The following is a 15,067-nucleotide window of genomic DNA, read 5'->3' on the forward strand; positions in this document are numbered from 1 at the left end:
GCACAGTGTTGGCCCCTCTTTCCACGCGCAGCTTCCCTGGCAAAGGAGGGAGGGAGCCAGGAAAAATACCTGCGGGTGCCCTGCTCTGAGTCCATTGCTGTCTTCTTGCCAACAAATAGATCATGTTTTATATCCATGCTGTTTTGTTTTTTTCTAAAACTGTGTTCCAGGTCTGGATCCCGCAGGGCCCAAGTACACCAAAGCCAGCAAGGAAGAGCGGCTGGATCCTGAAGATGCTGTTTTCGTGGAAGCCATTCACACAGATGCTGACAGTAGGCTTCCCCTTCCATTACAGGGAGAGCCAGGCAGCTGCTGCTAGAAATAGCCCATTTCCTGGGGTGAATCATCTCCACCCCGGTGGGGAAGTGTAGGAGGGTTCAGCCGTGCCTGTGGCGGTTTGTGGGATTTCACCGGCAAAATATAGAAAGGCCACAGCCTCCCAAGAATGGAGACCGTTTAAAATGGGACTTCCCTGAAGAAGGAGAGGGCAGGGCAAATGTTATGGGAGGCACTAAGGTTTTGGTTACTGGGGGAACGGCCACAGATGCTGCTGAAAAGATGCATTTTGAAAGAGGGGTCTAAAGCAAGAATCGAGTTGCAAGGAACCTCCAGGGCCATCTAATTCCGCCTCATGCACAGTGCAAGAAATTCACAGATACCTCCACACACACACACACACACACCCCAGTGACCCCTGCTCCATGCCCAGAAGATGGCAAAACACCTCCTGGATCCCTGGCCAAACTAGCCTGGAGAAGAATTGCTGACTGACCCCAAAGTAGCAATCAGCATTTTCCTGGGGGTGTAAGAAAGGTCACGAGAACTAAGTGCTGAAGAGAAGAGGGGCTTAACCCCCACAGGAGAAAGGAGAGGAAGACATCCAAAGAGAACAGGATTTCGGTTTTAGAAAATTGCCTAATGCGTTTTGATTCGCTTTTTGCAGTGATACTGCACTATGCACACCACACATGGCTGGAGTGGTTATGATCATTAAACACCGTGGCTCCTACCTCCGTACTGCCGCTCTATGGAGCAAAAGTTGATTTGTTAAAATATTCCGCTCTGCCTTTCGTTTTGGCTCGATTGTGACTCCCTCCTCCAAATGACAAAACCTTCTAGGAACTCATTTGTATCTTAGGCCACACCCTGTGATGTCACTAGGGATGTCAAGTCCTCTTGAAGTCCCGGTGGGGGACTTTTGCTCGTGCGCTGGCCAGCTGGAACGCACAGGAACGCAGTTCCGGCTGGCTTGGCATCAGAGGGTGTGGCCTAATATGCAAATGAGTTTCCACTGGGCCTTTTCTTTTTAAAAGCCCTGTGTGAAACGACGATGACGTCAGGAGGTATGGCCTAATTCGCAAAGGAGTTCCTGCTGAGCTTTTTCCACAAGAAAAGACCTGGATGTCACCACGTCAACCGTGTCACACAGCAGTGCTTTTTTGGGGGCAAAATTCTATGGTTTGAGGGCGATTTTACCACAGAGTTTTGCCTCCCAAGCAGTGTGTTGCCACACGACGTCGCCTGACGTCAGCATGTCGTGGCACTCTGCCCCCCCCCCTCTCCAAAGTCCATTCACATCCTCTATCAGCACAGTCATTGGACCCTCCTGAGCAAATGTCCCACCTGGCTCTGCCCATGTTCTAAAATCGCTCGGCAGGGGCCAGGAAAGGTGTTGGTGGGCACAGCACTGGGGCCGCTATTCTACACCATTCCCCAGTGCCTGACTGTCTGCTGCAGCATTGGTGGATGTTCCAGTCCTCTTATTTTTCTCTGTGCGCCTTGCTTGTGAGTTGTCGTTGTTTTGCATTCTCTTTTTTTTAAATTAAACTTTTAAAAATGATATACAGCAAGTGCAGTCAAATATTCACACAATACTTAACCCTTTAAATCCTCCCTCCCCTCCCCCAGACAAAAACCTGTAATAACACATCCGTACCGTTATCCTAGAATCCGATTCAGACGGGCGAAGTTCAAGAGGCAGATACAACCAGACAAGATGGTCAAAATGAAAAGCTGCAAAACAAATTCCCTACATAGAGAAGACGTATTGACGAGTTCAAAAGAGCTCAGTTTCGAGAATGCGTGGAATGTACAGGGTGAACTAACTTCCCAGAAAAGGAAAGTGAAGGGGAAAGGCGGTAAACAAACAAACAGACAAAAATAAACACAATAAATATGCACACCTCATTTGCATATGCCACACAAACCCTGACATCACTGGAAGGTGTACTAAATGATAGCAGTTCAGCATCTAACTTAGAATCATAGAGTTGGAAGGGACTTCCAGGGTCATCTAGTCCAACCCCCTGCACAATGCAGGAAACTCACAAACGCCACCCCCGAAATCCATAGGATCTTCATTGCTGTCAATGGCCATCTAGCCTCTGTTTAAAAACCTACAAGGAAGGAGAGTCCGCCACCTCCCGAGGAAGCCCGTTCCACTGAGGAATCAGTCTAAACTGTCAGGAAGTTCTTCCTAATGTTGAGACAGAAACTCTTTAAAATGCTTCTTGAATTACAATTGTCATCACAAAACCTGACTCCCATCATACTTTTTAAATTACTTTCTCCTAGGTGGCCATAGTGGCAGGATGAAGATTTCCATCACACTGCTTTATATGTTTTAATTATTTTCCCTTTTTGTGTGTGTGGGGGGGATATTAGAAAGTTTGTCAGACTTCAGCAAAATTCTCACAGGGGGGTTGAACAATGGAGCCCAGAAGCAAGTATTTGGGATTGGGAGGGGCGGGAATAAGAAATGTAGAGATTCTGGCGCTACACAATAAAACGTAAAGATTCTGTAGAGCGGTAATATGTGCGAAAAGGATCTAGGTGTCTTACTGGATCATACGCTGAACATGAGTCAACAGTGTGATGTGGTGGCTAAAAAGGCAAATGCAATTTTGGGTTGTAGCAACAGAAGTATAGAGTCCAGATCACGTGGTGTGATAGCATCATTTTACTCTGCTCTGGTAAGACTTCACCTGGAGTATTGTGTTCAGTTTTGAGCACCACATTTTAAGAAGGATATAGACAAGCTGGAACAGGTCCAGAGGAGGGCGATGAAGATGGTGAAGGGTCTGGAGACCAAGTCCTATGAAGAAAGGTTGAAGGAGCTGGGGATGTATAGCCTGGAGAGGAGGCGGCTGAGAGATGATATGATCACCATCTTCAGGTTCTTGAAGGGCTGTCGTATAGAGGATGGTGTTGAATTGTTTTCTGTGGCCCCAGAAGGTAGGACCAGAACCAACGGGTTGAAATTAAATCAAAAGATTTTCTGGCTCAACATTAGGAAGAACTTCCTGACTGTTAGAGTGGTTCCTCAGTGGAACAGGCTTCCCCGGGAGGTGGTGGGCTCTCCTTCCTTTGTGTTTTTTAAATGGAGGCTAGATGGTCATCTGACAGCAATGAAGATTCTGTGAATTTGGGGGGAGGTATTTGTGGGTTTCCTGCATTGTGCGGGGGTTTGGACTAGATGACCCTAGAGGTCCCTTCCAACCCTAGAGGTCCCTTGCAACTCTATGCAGCTTTGCTCCCGTGAGCTCCTGCCCAAAATGAGACCTGCGCACACAAATGGAGATTTTTTTGTGTGTGGGAAAGCGAGCGAGGCAAAGGTGTGTGGTGGTCTGTGGTGGCCAGCCCTCCCCTCACTGGGGGCTCCGACTGGATATTTGGAGGGTTTTGAGTCAACTGGAGATGGGGCCAATCTGACCAGAGTCTCCTGGAGAGCCAGTTTGGTGTAGTGGTTAAGTGTGTGGACTCTTATCTGGGAGAACCGGGTTTGATTCCCCACTCCTCCACTTGCACCTGCTGGAATGGCCTTGGGTCAGCCATAGCCCTGGCAGAGGTTGTCCTTGAAAGGGCAGCTGCTGTGAGAGCCCTCTCCAGCCCCACCCACCTCACAGGGTGTCTGTTGTGGGGGAGGAAGGGAAAGGAGATTGTGAGCCGCTCTGAGACTCTGTCCTTGAAAGGGCAGCTGCTGTGAGAGCCCTCTCCAGCCCCACCCACCTCACAGGGCGCCTGTTGTGGGGGAGGAAGGTAAAGGAGATTGTAGGCCGCTCTGAGACTCTTCGGAGTGGAGGGCGGGATATAAATCCAATATCTTCTTCTTCTTCCTTTCAGAGTTTGGGATCGGGATCCCTGTCGGCCACATTGATTATTACGTCAACGGAGGGGATGACCAGCCCGGCTGCTCCAGCTCCATCACGGCTGGTAAGAAAGATTCCCTGTAGATTACTGGCCTCAGCCTAGAAAATGTCGTTGTTTAGGATTGACAGCTCTGGCTTAGGAAATTCCTGGCGATTTGGATGTGGGGCCTTAGGAGGGTACGGTGTGGGGTGGAGAATCACCTCAGTGGGCCATCTAGCCTCTGCTTAATGCAGGGGTGGGGAACGTCAGGCCTGAGGGCTGTTTAAGGCCCTTGAGACCACTTGGTCTGGCCCTGGGGGATTGCCGCGCTGAGCCTTCCTCCCCCACTCTCTCATGGGCATTGTGAGGGACTGCTGCTGAGGTATGTGGGTGCCTTTGAAGGTCTGCTGGGAGCAGCTGAAGGGAGGGAGGGAGGGCTGGCAATGGTGGGGGGTGGAAGCCAGCTACCACCAGTTCACTTTGCTGGTGATTATCCCAGATGGTGTGGCCTAATATGCTAATGAGTGTGTGACCTAATATGCTAATATCTGGGGATGTGGTCTAATATGCCTGGACCTAGGCATTTGCCTAGGGCGGCGGGCCGGGGTGTGTGTGCATGCTGAATTAGGCTCTCCCCACGTGACTTCAAATAGAAAAACAATTATTTGCATTAATGTTGCCGGCCTGAATCGTTCTCCCTCGGCGGAGCACTGTTTTTTAAGTTGATAATTTTGTATGGCCCGCGAATGATGTTATAAATATCCAAATGGCCCTTGGCAGAAAAAAAGGTTCCCCGCCCCTGGTTTAAAGGAAAGGCCGGAGGTAGGGAAGAGGTGGAAAGGAAGCAACTTTAAATACATTCTCCAGCTTGCTTGGTTGAAGAAGCGATTTCAAGAGAGAAATGCCTTCTCCGAGCCAGCTGATGGGACAGTGCCATCAAGAGCCACACAACATGTGTGAAAGCGCCACATGTGGCTCCTGAGCTGTAGTTTGGCCACCCCGGTCTTGTACTTTTGTCCTGAGTTAATTAATCCCAAATAACAGATAAAAGGAAGTACTTCTTTGCCTGAAGAGTAATTAACATGTGGAATTCACTGCCTCAGGAAATAGTGACAGCTACAAGCGTAGGCAGCTTCAAAAGGGGACTGGCTAAATATACGGAGTGAAGATCTCTCATTGGATATTAACCATTTGGAACTCTCTGTCTGGTGCTGTGATGCTCTGTATGCTTGGTGCTTGGGGAACAACAGTGGGAAGGCTTCTGGAGTTCTAGCCTCACTGATGCCACCTGGGTTTTTATTTTGTGTATTTACATATGAGATTTATTAGGCCACCCTTCCCAGCAAGCAGAGCTCAGGGGCTCTTGTTTACAACAAGAGTGTATACAGTAAATAATTTAGTTAAAACCAACAGTAAAATACATAAGATATACATCAGCAGATAAAACAATTCAAATAACGACAGCTTCCGCAAGCTTCGTAGAGGAGGGGGTTTGCAGAGAATGGAGGGGTGAGAGGGCCGGATTGTGCACTGTCCCATCGCTGTCCTCAACCAAAGGCCTGATGCGACATCTCTGCCATGCATGCCCTGCAGAAAGGGAACAGGTCCCGCAGGGTGTGGTTGTTCTCCGGCAGAGAGTTCCACCAGATGGGCTGGAGCTGAAAAATTTTGGCCTCTGAGTGACACAGATACCTTTTCCACAGTAGCAGTCACTCCCCCCTCAGGCTTCTGCTTTCCCCGGCTCAGCCGTTTGATCCCCCACCAGTTGCTGCACAGCCTCATTTGGACTCTCGTCTCCCTCCACTTCCCCCTGTGTCTTCCTGATGTCTAAAAAGCCAGACCAAAGATGCAGGGGGAATTGCAGGAAGAAGCAAGTCAAAATGCAGCCACACAGCAACTGGTGGAGAATTGATTGGTTGAACTGGGGAAATAGGGCTGCCAAGTCCCCTGTGGCCTCCGGCTTCGTGATGACATCACCTGCGATGATGTCATTGCACCGGCGACGTCACACGCCGGCCGCTCTAGGTGTTTCCAGGAAAACTCTATGGTTTTCCCAGACGCTCTAACATTTTGGGAGGTAAAAACTCTATGGTACCATAGAGGGCCGGCGGGTTGGGAACCTCCTGGCAGGAGAAAACAGAAGCCCAAAGGCAGAGTGATTGCTACTGCAGAAAAGGTAAGCGTGTTGGATTAGATGGGCCATTGGCCTGATCCAACATGGCTTCTCTTATGTTCTTAGCTGTTCAGCTCTGTTCCTTCGTTCAGAATCCTTAGCGTTGATTGAGAAATCCCACTGCCTGCATTGCTTGGACAGTAATTACAGGCCTGCACCTGTAGGCTGGTTCCTGTAGGTTTGCCAGCTCTATTCCCTGACAGTCTCAAGTTTTACCTTCTCTCTCTCTCTCTCTCATGCAGCCTATAAATCTATGATCTGTGATCATGTGAGGGTTGTGCCTTACTACATCAGTGTCTTGGAGGACTCCTGCCCATCGATGGCTTTTCCCTGCTCCAGTTACCAAGACTTCTTAGCTGGCCACTGTGTGTACTGCACGGACTCGAGTTTGCCTTCCTGCCCCACTTTAGGTACGTTGCTTCTCTTGGCATCTGTCACTGCTGTCGGATCTATCCACCGGTCCAGGAATCGAGAACTTAGCGGCTCATTTGAAATCCAGAGAAGGCAGTGGCCTCATGATCTTTTTATTATGGAAATAAAGGACTCTTCCGCGTTCTCATTTTCCTTACTTGTAAGTTCCTGTTTCTTCAGCCCCCCCCAATTCTGTTTATGTTCTGCTCCCTCCAGTGGTCAATTCAGTATTACACCAGCAGTGGCATACTGGGTCTAAAAATATCAGTTGCCAGGAGACATAGGGGGCCCACCCACAACTATAAGGCTATCATTTAATTTTTGTAAGAAATAAATAAATTTTTTTTTAATACGTAAGTAGGGAAAAGGTACAATTCAAACTTTTGTGAGATATATACACACATATATATCGATAGACAGACAGAAGATAGATAGATAGATAGATAGATAGATAGATAGATAGATAGATAGATAGATAGATAGATAGATAGATAGATAGATAGATAGAAGAAGAAGAAGAAGATATTGGATTTATATCCCGCCCTCCACTCCGAAGAGTCTCAGAGCGGCTCACAATCTCCATGCTAGAAGGGCAGCTGCTGTGAGAGCCCTCTCCAGCCCCACCCACCTCACAGGGTGTTTGTTGTGGGGGAGGAAGGGAAAGGAGATTGTAGGCCGCTCTGAGACTCTGTCCTTGAAAGGGCAGCTGCTGTGAGAGTCCTCTCAGCCCCACCCACCTCACAGGGTGTCTGTTGTGGGGGAGGAAGGGAAAGGAGATTGTGAGCCGCTCTGAGACTCTTCGGAGTGGAGGGCGGGATATAAATCCAATATCTTCTTCTTCTTCTTCTTCTTCTTCTTCTTCTTCTTCTTCTTCTTCTTCTTCTTCTTCTTCTTCTTCTTCTTCTTCTTCTTCTTCTTCTTCTTCTTCTTCTTCTTCTTCTTCTTCTTCTTCTTCTTCTTCTTCTTCTTCTTCTTCTTCTTCTTCTTCTTCTTCTTCTTCTTCTTCTTCTTCTTCTTCTTCTTCTTCTTCTTCTTCTTTTTCTTTTTCTTTTTCTTTTTCTTTTTCTTTTTCTTTTTCTTTTTCTTTTTCTTTTTCTTTTTCTTTTTCTTTTTCTTCTTCTTCTTCTTCTTCTTCTTCTTCTTCTTCTTCTTCTTCTTCTTCTTTTTCTTTTTCTTTTTCTTTTTCTTTTTCTTTTTCTTCTTCTTCTTCTTCTTTTTCTTTTTCTTTTTCTTTTTCTTTTTCTTCTTCTTCTTCTTCTTCTTCTTCTTCTTCTTCTTCTTCTTCTTCTTCTTCTGTGTTGGGCAATGGAAAACATGTTAAAAGATTGTGAGCCGTTCTGAGACTCTGCCCTTGAAAGGGCAGCTGCTGTGAGAGCCCTCTCAGCCCCGCCCACCTCACAGGGTGTCTGTTGTGGGGGAGGAAGGTAAAGGAGATTGTGAGCCGCTCTGAGACTCTTCGGAGTGGAGGGCGGGATATAAATCCAATATCTTCTTTGTACAGGGCGTACTGTAAGCTCCTGGAGGATTGGCTACATCAGGGGGTGTGGCCTGATAGGCAAAGGAGTCCCTGCTACAAAAGAAGCCCTGGGATAAGCTGATATAACATGTCACGTATTCATCCCGACCTCCTGGTTCCCCTCCCCTTCACAGTTTTGCAGCGTAAGCCATCCAACCAGCTTGAATTAAAATTCTTCTGTTGAGGTATTTCAGGGGTTTGAGGGGAAGTTTGGCGGTTTTCCTGCGTTTGCAGTTTCGAAACCCCTCCGATGAAATCTGGGTTGGGCAATGGAAAACATGTTAAAAGGAACTCAGGTGATCTGCCCCCTTCCTCTTCTACTGAATCAGACCCTCACTCTATCAACATCAGTCTTGTCTGCTCAGACTGGCAGTGGCTCTCTAGGGCCTCAGACAGCTGGTTCTGCCACTAGGCCATCGCCTAGGGTGCCAGCCTTCTGGGGCGCTACATTGGGAGCCCCCATGAGACTCAGTGGTGTTTTCGGGGGCAGGGGTGCCAGAAGTCAGCCGTGCCTAGGGTGCCAGACTGTCTAAGGCCGGCCCTGTGCCTGGACCTTTTAACTGGAGTTGCTGGGGATTGAACCTGGGTCGCTTTCAACGGGGTTGCTTGGGCTGACCGTGAAGGTTAAGGGGTCGAAAAGTGGGTGTTTCGTGTGGGTCCCCCCCCCTCATTGATAGTGCCGATTGGAAGTATGTCAAGCTATGATCCTTTCGCACTGACTTCTGTGTGGGTGAACCAGTTGCCAACTGCCGGTTGGGAAATTCCTGGAGATTTGGGGGTGGAGCCTGGGAGCAGTTGCCTAGGGCGCCAGCCCTCTGGGGGCACTGAACTGGGTGCCCCCATGGGACTCGGTGACATTATCAGTGTGGGGGCAAGAGGTTGCCAGAAGTTAGCCTCGTCTAGGTTGCCGGACAGTCTAGGGCTGGCCTTGCCCGGGAGCTAGGGGCAGGTGGTGGCAGGGTCTTCTGAAAGGCTGCTAAAAGATCGGAGTTTGAGGAAAGGAGGGACCTCTGCAGGGCACTGTGCCACAGAGCAGGGGTGTCAAACTCATTTGCTGCAAGAGCCGGATATGACCTAAATGAGACCTTGTCAGGCCAGGCCACGTGTGCACCTGTTTAAGATGAGGTAGCAGAGATATAAACTTCATGAAGGACACAGACAGCACACAAAGATCTTTTTCCTCCCATGGGATCTAGGGAGCTGGGCAAAGGAAGCTCTGGGGACCAGGAGGGGGAGGAGCCTCAACCAATAGAAGGAAGAGAGGCTTGGCTCGGTAGCTCTGCTGTGCGATTGAGAGAGCCTGGCAAAGCAAGCTTTCCCTCCCTACACCTTCCTCCCCAAGGGAGGAGCCTCAGCCAATGGAGAAAACAGAGCCTTTGCTCTGTAGTTCCTATGCGATTGAGCAAGCCTTGCAAAGCCAGCTGTGATGCAGAAGGGAGCAAGAGAGAGGGAAAAGGAAGCAGATGACAGCCAGTTACTCAGGGGCCCGATAGGAGCCCTCCAGCGGCCAGATTCGGCCCCTGGGCCACATGTTTGACACTCCCATCGTAGAGTCTGTCTGAAGCTGTTGAATATCTTATTCTGCTTCTGCTGTCATATCAGAGACTCCACCACAGCTGCACGCTTTCAAGCTTCTATCTCCTTAGACGTGAGCGACAAAACCTCATCTTGTTTTCCGCTGTGCCAGTTCGGCGTAGCGGTTAAGAGTGCAGACTCTAATTTGGAAGAAACGGGTTTGATCCCCCACTCCTCCCCATGCAGCTGGCTGGGTGACCTTGGGCCAGTCGCAGTTCTCTCAGAGACCTCTCAGCCCCACCTATTTCACAGAGTGTCTGTTGCGCAGAAGGGAAGGGAAAGGAGGTTGTAAGCCACTCTGAGACTCCAAGCGAAGGGCGGGGTATAAATCCAATCTCCTCTTCTTCTCTTGTTTGTTTGGGGGGGGGTTGTGGGGGTGCTGTATTTTATATGTGCATGTGTGTATGTACTTGTGTGCACATGGAAGTCTTGGCAACCTCTGGTGACTGACCCCTACTGGGGGCCTGGAGGCTATTCAGGGAGGTGGCTGAATGAAGCCTGCCCCTGCCTCCCAACTGCTGGTATTTCAAGGAGGTCTCCCCTCCAAGTACTTGCCGGGCTCAGCCCTGCTTAGCTTCTGAGATCTGACAAGATTGGGCTTGCTGGGTTTATCCAGCTCAGGGCAACGTCATCTGGCTTTGAAAGGAACACTGATCGTTCCAAGAAGGCGGGCTCTCGTGTCTAATAGCAGATGCTGCATTTGCAGGAGTGGCGACATTTACGCGGTGTAGTTCGCCTTGAGTCCCACCGAGAAAGGCGGACTATAGTAATGTAAATCAAGGAATGTGCCCAACCTGGCTGCCAGTGCCGGCGGCTCTTCTCTAGTGGGCTCTTTTCCCGTTTTAGGACTCGTGGACAACGGTGGACTCGACATGAAGCCCCTGCCCAGAGAGGTGAAAGTGTACTTGGCCACGGCAGCCTCCGCACCATTCTGTGGTGAGTAGCCAAGCTGGGGGAGGGGGGTTGCCAACTCTGGGTTGAGAAACTCCTGGAGATACCGGGGGGGGGGGGGTGGAGCCTGGGGAGGGTGGGGTTTGGAAAACTTCAAAAGAACAGGAACAGCTGCTACTAAAATAAGAACTGCTGCGCTGAAAGAGCCGATCTCCACTTTGGGGTCAGGAAGGAATTTCCCAAGGCCGTTTTGGTCAGGGATCCTGGAGAGCTTTTTTGCCATCTGGGCACGGAGCAGGGGTTACTGGGGATGTGTGTGCGGGGCAGGGGGAGGGGGAGCAGGGCTTTTTTAGTAGCAGGGACTCCTTTGCATATTAGGCCGCACACCCCTGATGTAGCCAGTCCTCTAAGACAGGGGTGGCCAAACCTGCTTAATGCAAGAGCCACATAGAATAAATGCCAGATGGTTGAGAGCTGCAAGACATGTGCGTCCGATGGTTGAGAGCCTCAAGGGAGGGAAGGAAGGCAAACAGATTGGGGGTGGGAGGGATAGGTGGAAAGAAAGCAACTTTAACTCTAAATGCCAGTTGGCTTGGCTTGAAGAAGTGATTTAAAGATAAATGCCTTCTCCGACAGGCCAGTGGGGGCTTAGAGAGCCACACAATATGCGTGAAAGAGCCACATGTGGCTCCCAAGCCACCACAGTTTGGCCACCCCTGCTCTAAGAGCTTACAGGCCTCTTTGTGTAGGGCCTCTTGTTAGCTCCAGGAGGACTGGCTACATCAGGGGGTGTGGCCTAATATGGAAAGGAGTTCCTGCCACAAAAAAGTCCGGGGGGTAGGATAGTTGTGAATTTCCTGCATTGTCCAGGGGCTTGGGCTAGATGATCCCTTGGGCTAGGGTTGCCAAGTCCTCTTCCTCCTATTGTACCATAGAGTTTTCCCTCCCAAATGGCTAGAGCATCCAGGAAAACCAGTTTTCCCGGAAACACCTAGAGCGGCCGCTGTGTGGCATCGCCGGCACGATGACATCACTTCCAGGTGATGTCATCGCACCGGTGCCATAGGTGTCATGGGCCGGCGGGTTGGGAACCTCCTGGGTGGGGGAACTCCCACTCCGACTGGGGCTTGGCAGCCCTATAGAGGTCCCTTCCAAATCTATGGTTCTGTGAGCAAGCAAGTTTCAAAGACTTACAATGCTCATGGTTGGGAATGTAGAACGGAGAGTTTTTTACAGTGACAGAACCTGTCACAAGCAGGGGACCAAGGAGGGCCTTCTACTGGCTGCCATCACTCTGGTAAAGGTCAGTTTGGGAGGGCCCAGACCACCCACTCGACCCCTGTCTTCCTTCTCAGCAAGCTCCTTTTATCTGTGACCAAAGAGGCATGCAGACTCAGGCAGTATAACAACGATCAGGGCTCTTTTTCTATCAGGAGCTCCTTTGCATATTTGGCCACACACACACACACACCCCGATGTAGTCAATCCTCTGGCTCTGATTACAGGGCCTACTGTAAGCTCCGGGAGGATTGGCTACATCAGGGGGGGCGTGGTCTAATACGCAGAGGAGCTCCTGCTAGAAAAAGAGCTCTAACAATAATTTTATTATAAGCGCTCAAGAACAAACAATTGGGTTTTAATTATTTAGTGCAACACTGAATAAGGAAATACAGTAAAGGTGGTGCAAAGAAAATGAAAGCTCTGACGCAACTAACTATATATCTCTTTTCTTCTGACTCACCACTCTTTGGACGAAGGAGCTCTCATGACTGCAGCCTTTCTCCAGCTCAGCCTTTCCCAAAGCTCAGCCTTTCTCCGGCTCAGCCTTTTCCGGAGAGAACACTCTCCAGTTTGGCCTTTTATTTCCTTCCTTCCACCCCTTCTGGCTTTCACTAGGCAAGTTTTCCCTCCTAAACTGTTGCCAACCCAATCAGAGGTGGCAAGCAAAGTGGAGGTTACTGTGGAAGAAAACACCTCAATGCCTCTCTCCGTGTAACGAAAATAAATAATGCTCCTTTTTGTTCCTACTTATCCAGTATTTACTAATAACAAACACAGTGCTCACAGTGATAACCAAACATAATATAAGCAAGCGTACAACACAGGCTTCTCCTGGAGCCAGTAGGCTGCGCTAGGCCTACGATCATGACAGGATCCTTCTCTTGTCATGAGTGAGTGAGTCAAGTTCTCCTCCACACAGAGAAATGCCGCTGTTTCTTATAGGGTTGTCACGTCTCTGTTAGAAAATATCTGGAGACTTTGGGAGTGGATCCGGGAGAGGGTGGGGTTCGGGGAGGGGCCTCCGCATGGTAGGATGCCCTAGAGGCCACCCTTGGAAGCAGCTCCAGGGGAGTTAATCTCTGCCAGCTGGAGATCAGTTGTAAAAGTGGGAGATCTCCAGGCTCCACCTGGAGGCTGGCAGCTTTAGTTTCTTACCTTCCTGCATCCTGGATGGTTGCACAGAAGAAGCAGCAAAATTCTTTGGTCAATGCCAACGGCTCAGACCACTTACAACTGTGGCTTTCTCCATTGCTCAGTGCACCACAGCCTGGTTAAAGTCTATTTGAAGCAGCTGAGAACATCCGATACCGCCATTGAGATCAATTTCTGGGGCAGAAACGCTACGTTTAGCGTCACCGTCACTGTGTGAGTAACTGTGGGCAACTGCTGTCTTCCTCTGCTGTCTTTGTCCCTTTTCCTCTGCTGCACATTCTCCACGGGAGGGGCTTTTTCGGCAGCGTGTTACTGGGAGGGGCCGTGGCTCCGTGGCAGAGCCCCTGGTTTGCGTGCAGAAGGGTCCATCTCCAGTTAGGGTTGCCAATCCCCAGGTGGGGGCAGGGGATCCCCTGGTTTGGAGGCCCTTCCCCCACTTCAGGGTAATCACAAAGCGGGGGGGAGAGAGGGAAATATCTGCTGGGCAATCCGTTATTCCCTATGGAACCAATTCCCAAATGGAGAATTGAACCATGGATATCTGGGGCTTGGGGGGGGGCTGTTTTTTAATAATAATAATAATAACTTTTTATTTGTATCCCGCCCTCCCCGCAAGCAGGCTCAGGGCGGCTCACAACATAGGTAGAGGCACCAAATTTTTGAGGTAGAGGCACCAAATTTTCAGCATAGCATCCGATGCCTCTTCTCAAAAGACTCTCCAAGCTTCAAAACGATTGGGCTAGGGGGTCCAATGATACGAACCCCAAAAGAAGGTGTCCCTATCCTTCATTATTTCCAAAGGAGGGAAGGTATTGAAAAGGTGTGCGGTCCCTTTGAATGTGATGGCCAGAACTCCCTTTGGAGTTCAATTCTGCTTGTCACACCCTGGCTCCACCCCCAAAGTCTCCTGGCTCCACCCCCACTGTCTCCTGGCTCCACCCCCAAAGTCCCCAGATATTTCTTGGCAACCCTATCTCCAGTTCAGAGGACCAGGCAGAAGGTGATGTGAAAGATCTCATCCTGAGACCCTGGAGAGCTGCTGCCAGTCTGTGTAGACCAGGGGTGGCCAACAGTAGCTCCCCAGATGTTTTTTGCCTACAACTCCCATCAGCCCCAGGGACACTGTACTCAAGAGGAATGAAGAGAATTCCTGGGGAAGCCCCTCCTCCTACGTCAACGTCATTGACACGATGACATCCCCTGGAAGTGATGTCATCATACCAGGCGTGTCACACGTCAGTGCTCTAGCACTTTGACCAAAACCCGATGATTATCATAGAATTTTTCACCAAAACACTAGAGTGGTAATGCATGACTTCCTCGGTGTGATGACGTCACTTCCGGGTGATATCATTGCAGAACAGACTCGGGAACTCTCCTGCTGGAAGCCAGGTAAGACCTTGAGGCAGCCCTCTGTCTCATGTTAGTAGATCCCCTGTAGATCAACCTACCTGCCTTTCTGTGCCGCTGCTGTAATGAGAGTGTGTGCAGATATGCAACTGAACACATATGAAGCTACTTTATACTAAATCAGACCCTTGGTCCATCAAAGTCAGTACTGCCTCCACCGCGGGGGCCAACGGTAGCAGCTGTTTTCTCCAGAAATCCAGCGATCTTTTGCTTTTCATCTTTTTTTAGATATTTGGAGTCAGTTTCCTAACCGATTCCGTTTTGATCAAAGAGAAACGCAGGGAGAGATGGGCAGGGAGAGAGGTTCTGCCACATTTCAGAATTTCACCCCGTAGATGCTCAGAGCCAAGGCAGTCAGCGTGCTCCCAAACCTCCTGTTCTCCAACTAGATCACCACCCAGTGGTATGTGACATAACTGCAAGGGCTGAAGAGACAAAAGGGTGCGTTGATTTCTCTCCAAAGCAAGGGTCCTTTTGTAGAGAAATAGGTGGTGGAGCTCATCCAGGGATTGTTCTGCAGCTGCCCCTGC

General features: G+C 49.7%; 1 protein-coding gene across 1 annotated transcript in view; it reads left to right on the forward strand.

The window, feature by feature from the left end:
- PLA1A (phospholipase A1 member A) overlaps positions 1 to 15,067 on the forward strand; it is a 37,592-nt gene that overhangs the window by 17,186 nt on the left and 5,339 nt on the right. The window contains 5 exon segments of the mRNA XM_060236301.1: positions 171 to 272; positions 4,123 to 4,212; positions 6,544 to 6,711; positions 10,650 to 10,739; positions 13,232 to 13,340. Of these exon segments, the coding sequence (XP_060092284.1) occupies positions 171 to 272; positions 4,123 to 4,212; positions 6,544 to 6,711; positions 10,650 to 10,739; positions 13,232 to 13,340 (559 nt within the window).

This window comes from Heteronotia binoei, chromosome 4 (genome assembly GCF_032191835.1).
Source record: "Heteronotia binoei isolate CCM8104 ecotype False Entrance Well chromosome 4, APGP_CSIRO_Hbin_v1, whole genome shotgun sequence".
Lineage (NCBI taxonomy): Eukaryota > Metazoa > Chordata > Lepidosauria > Squamata > Gekkonidae > Heteronotia > Heteronotia binoei.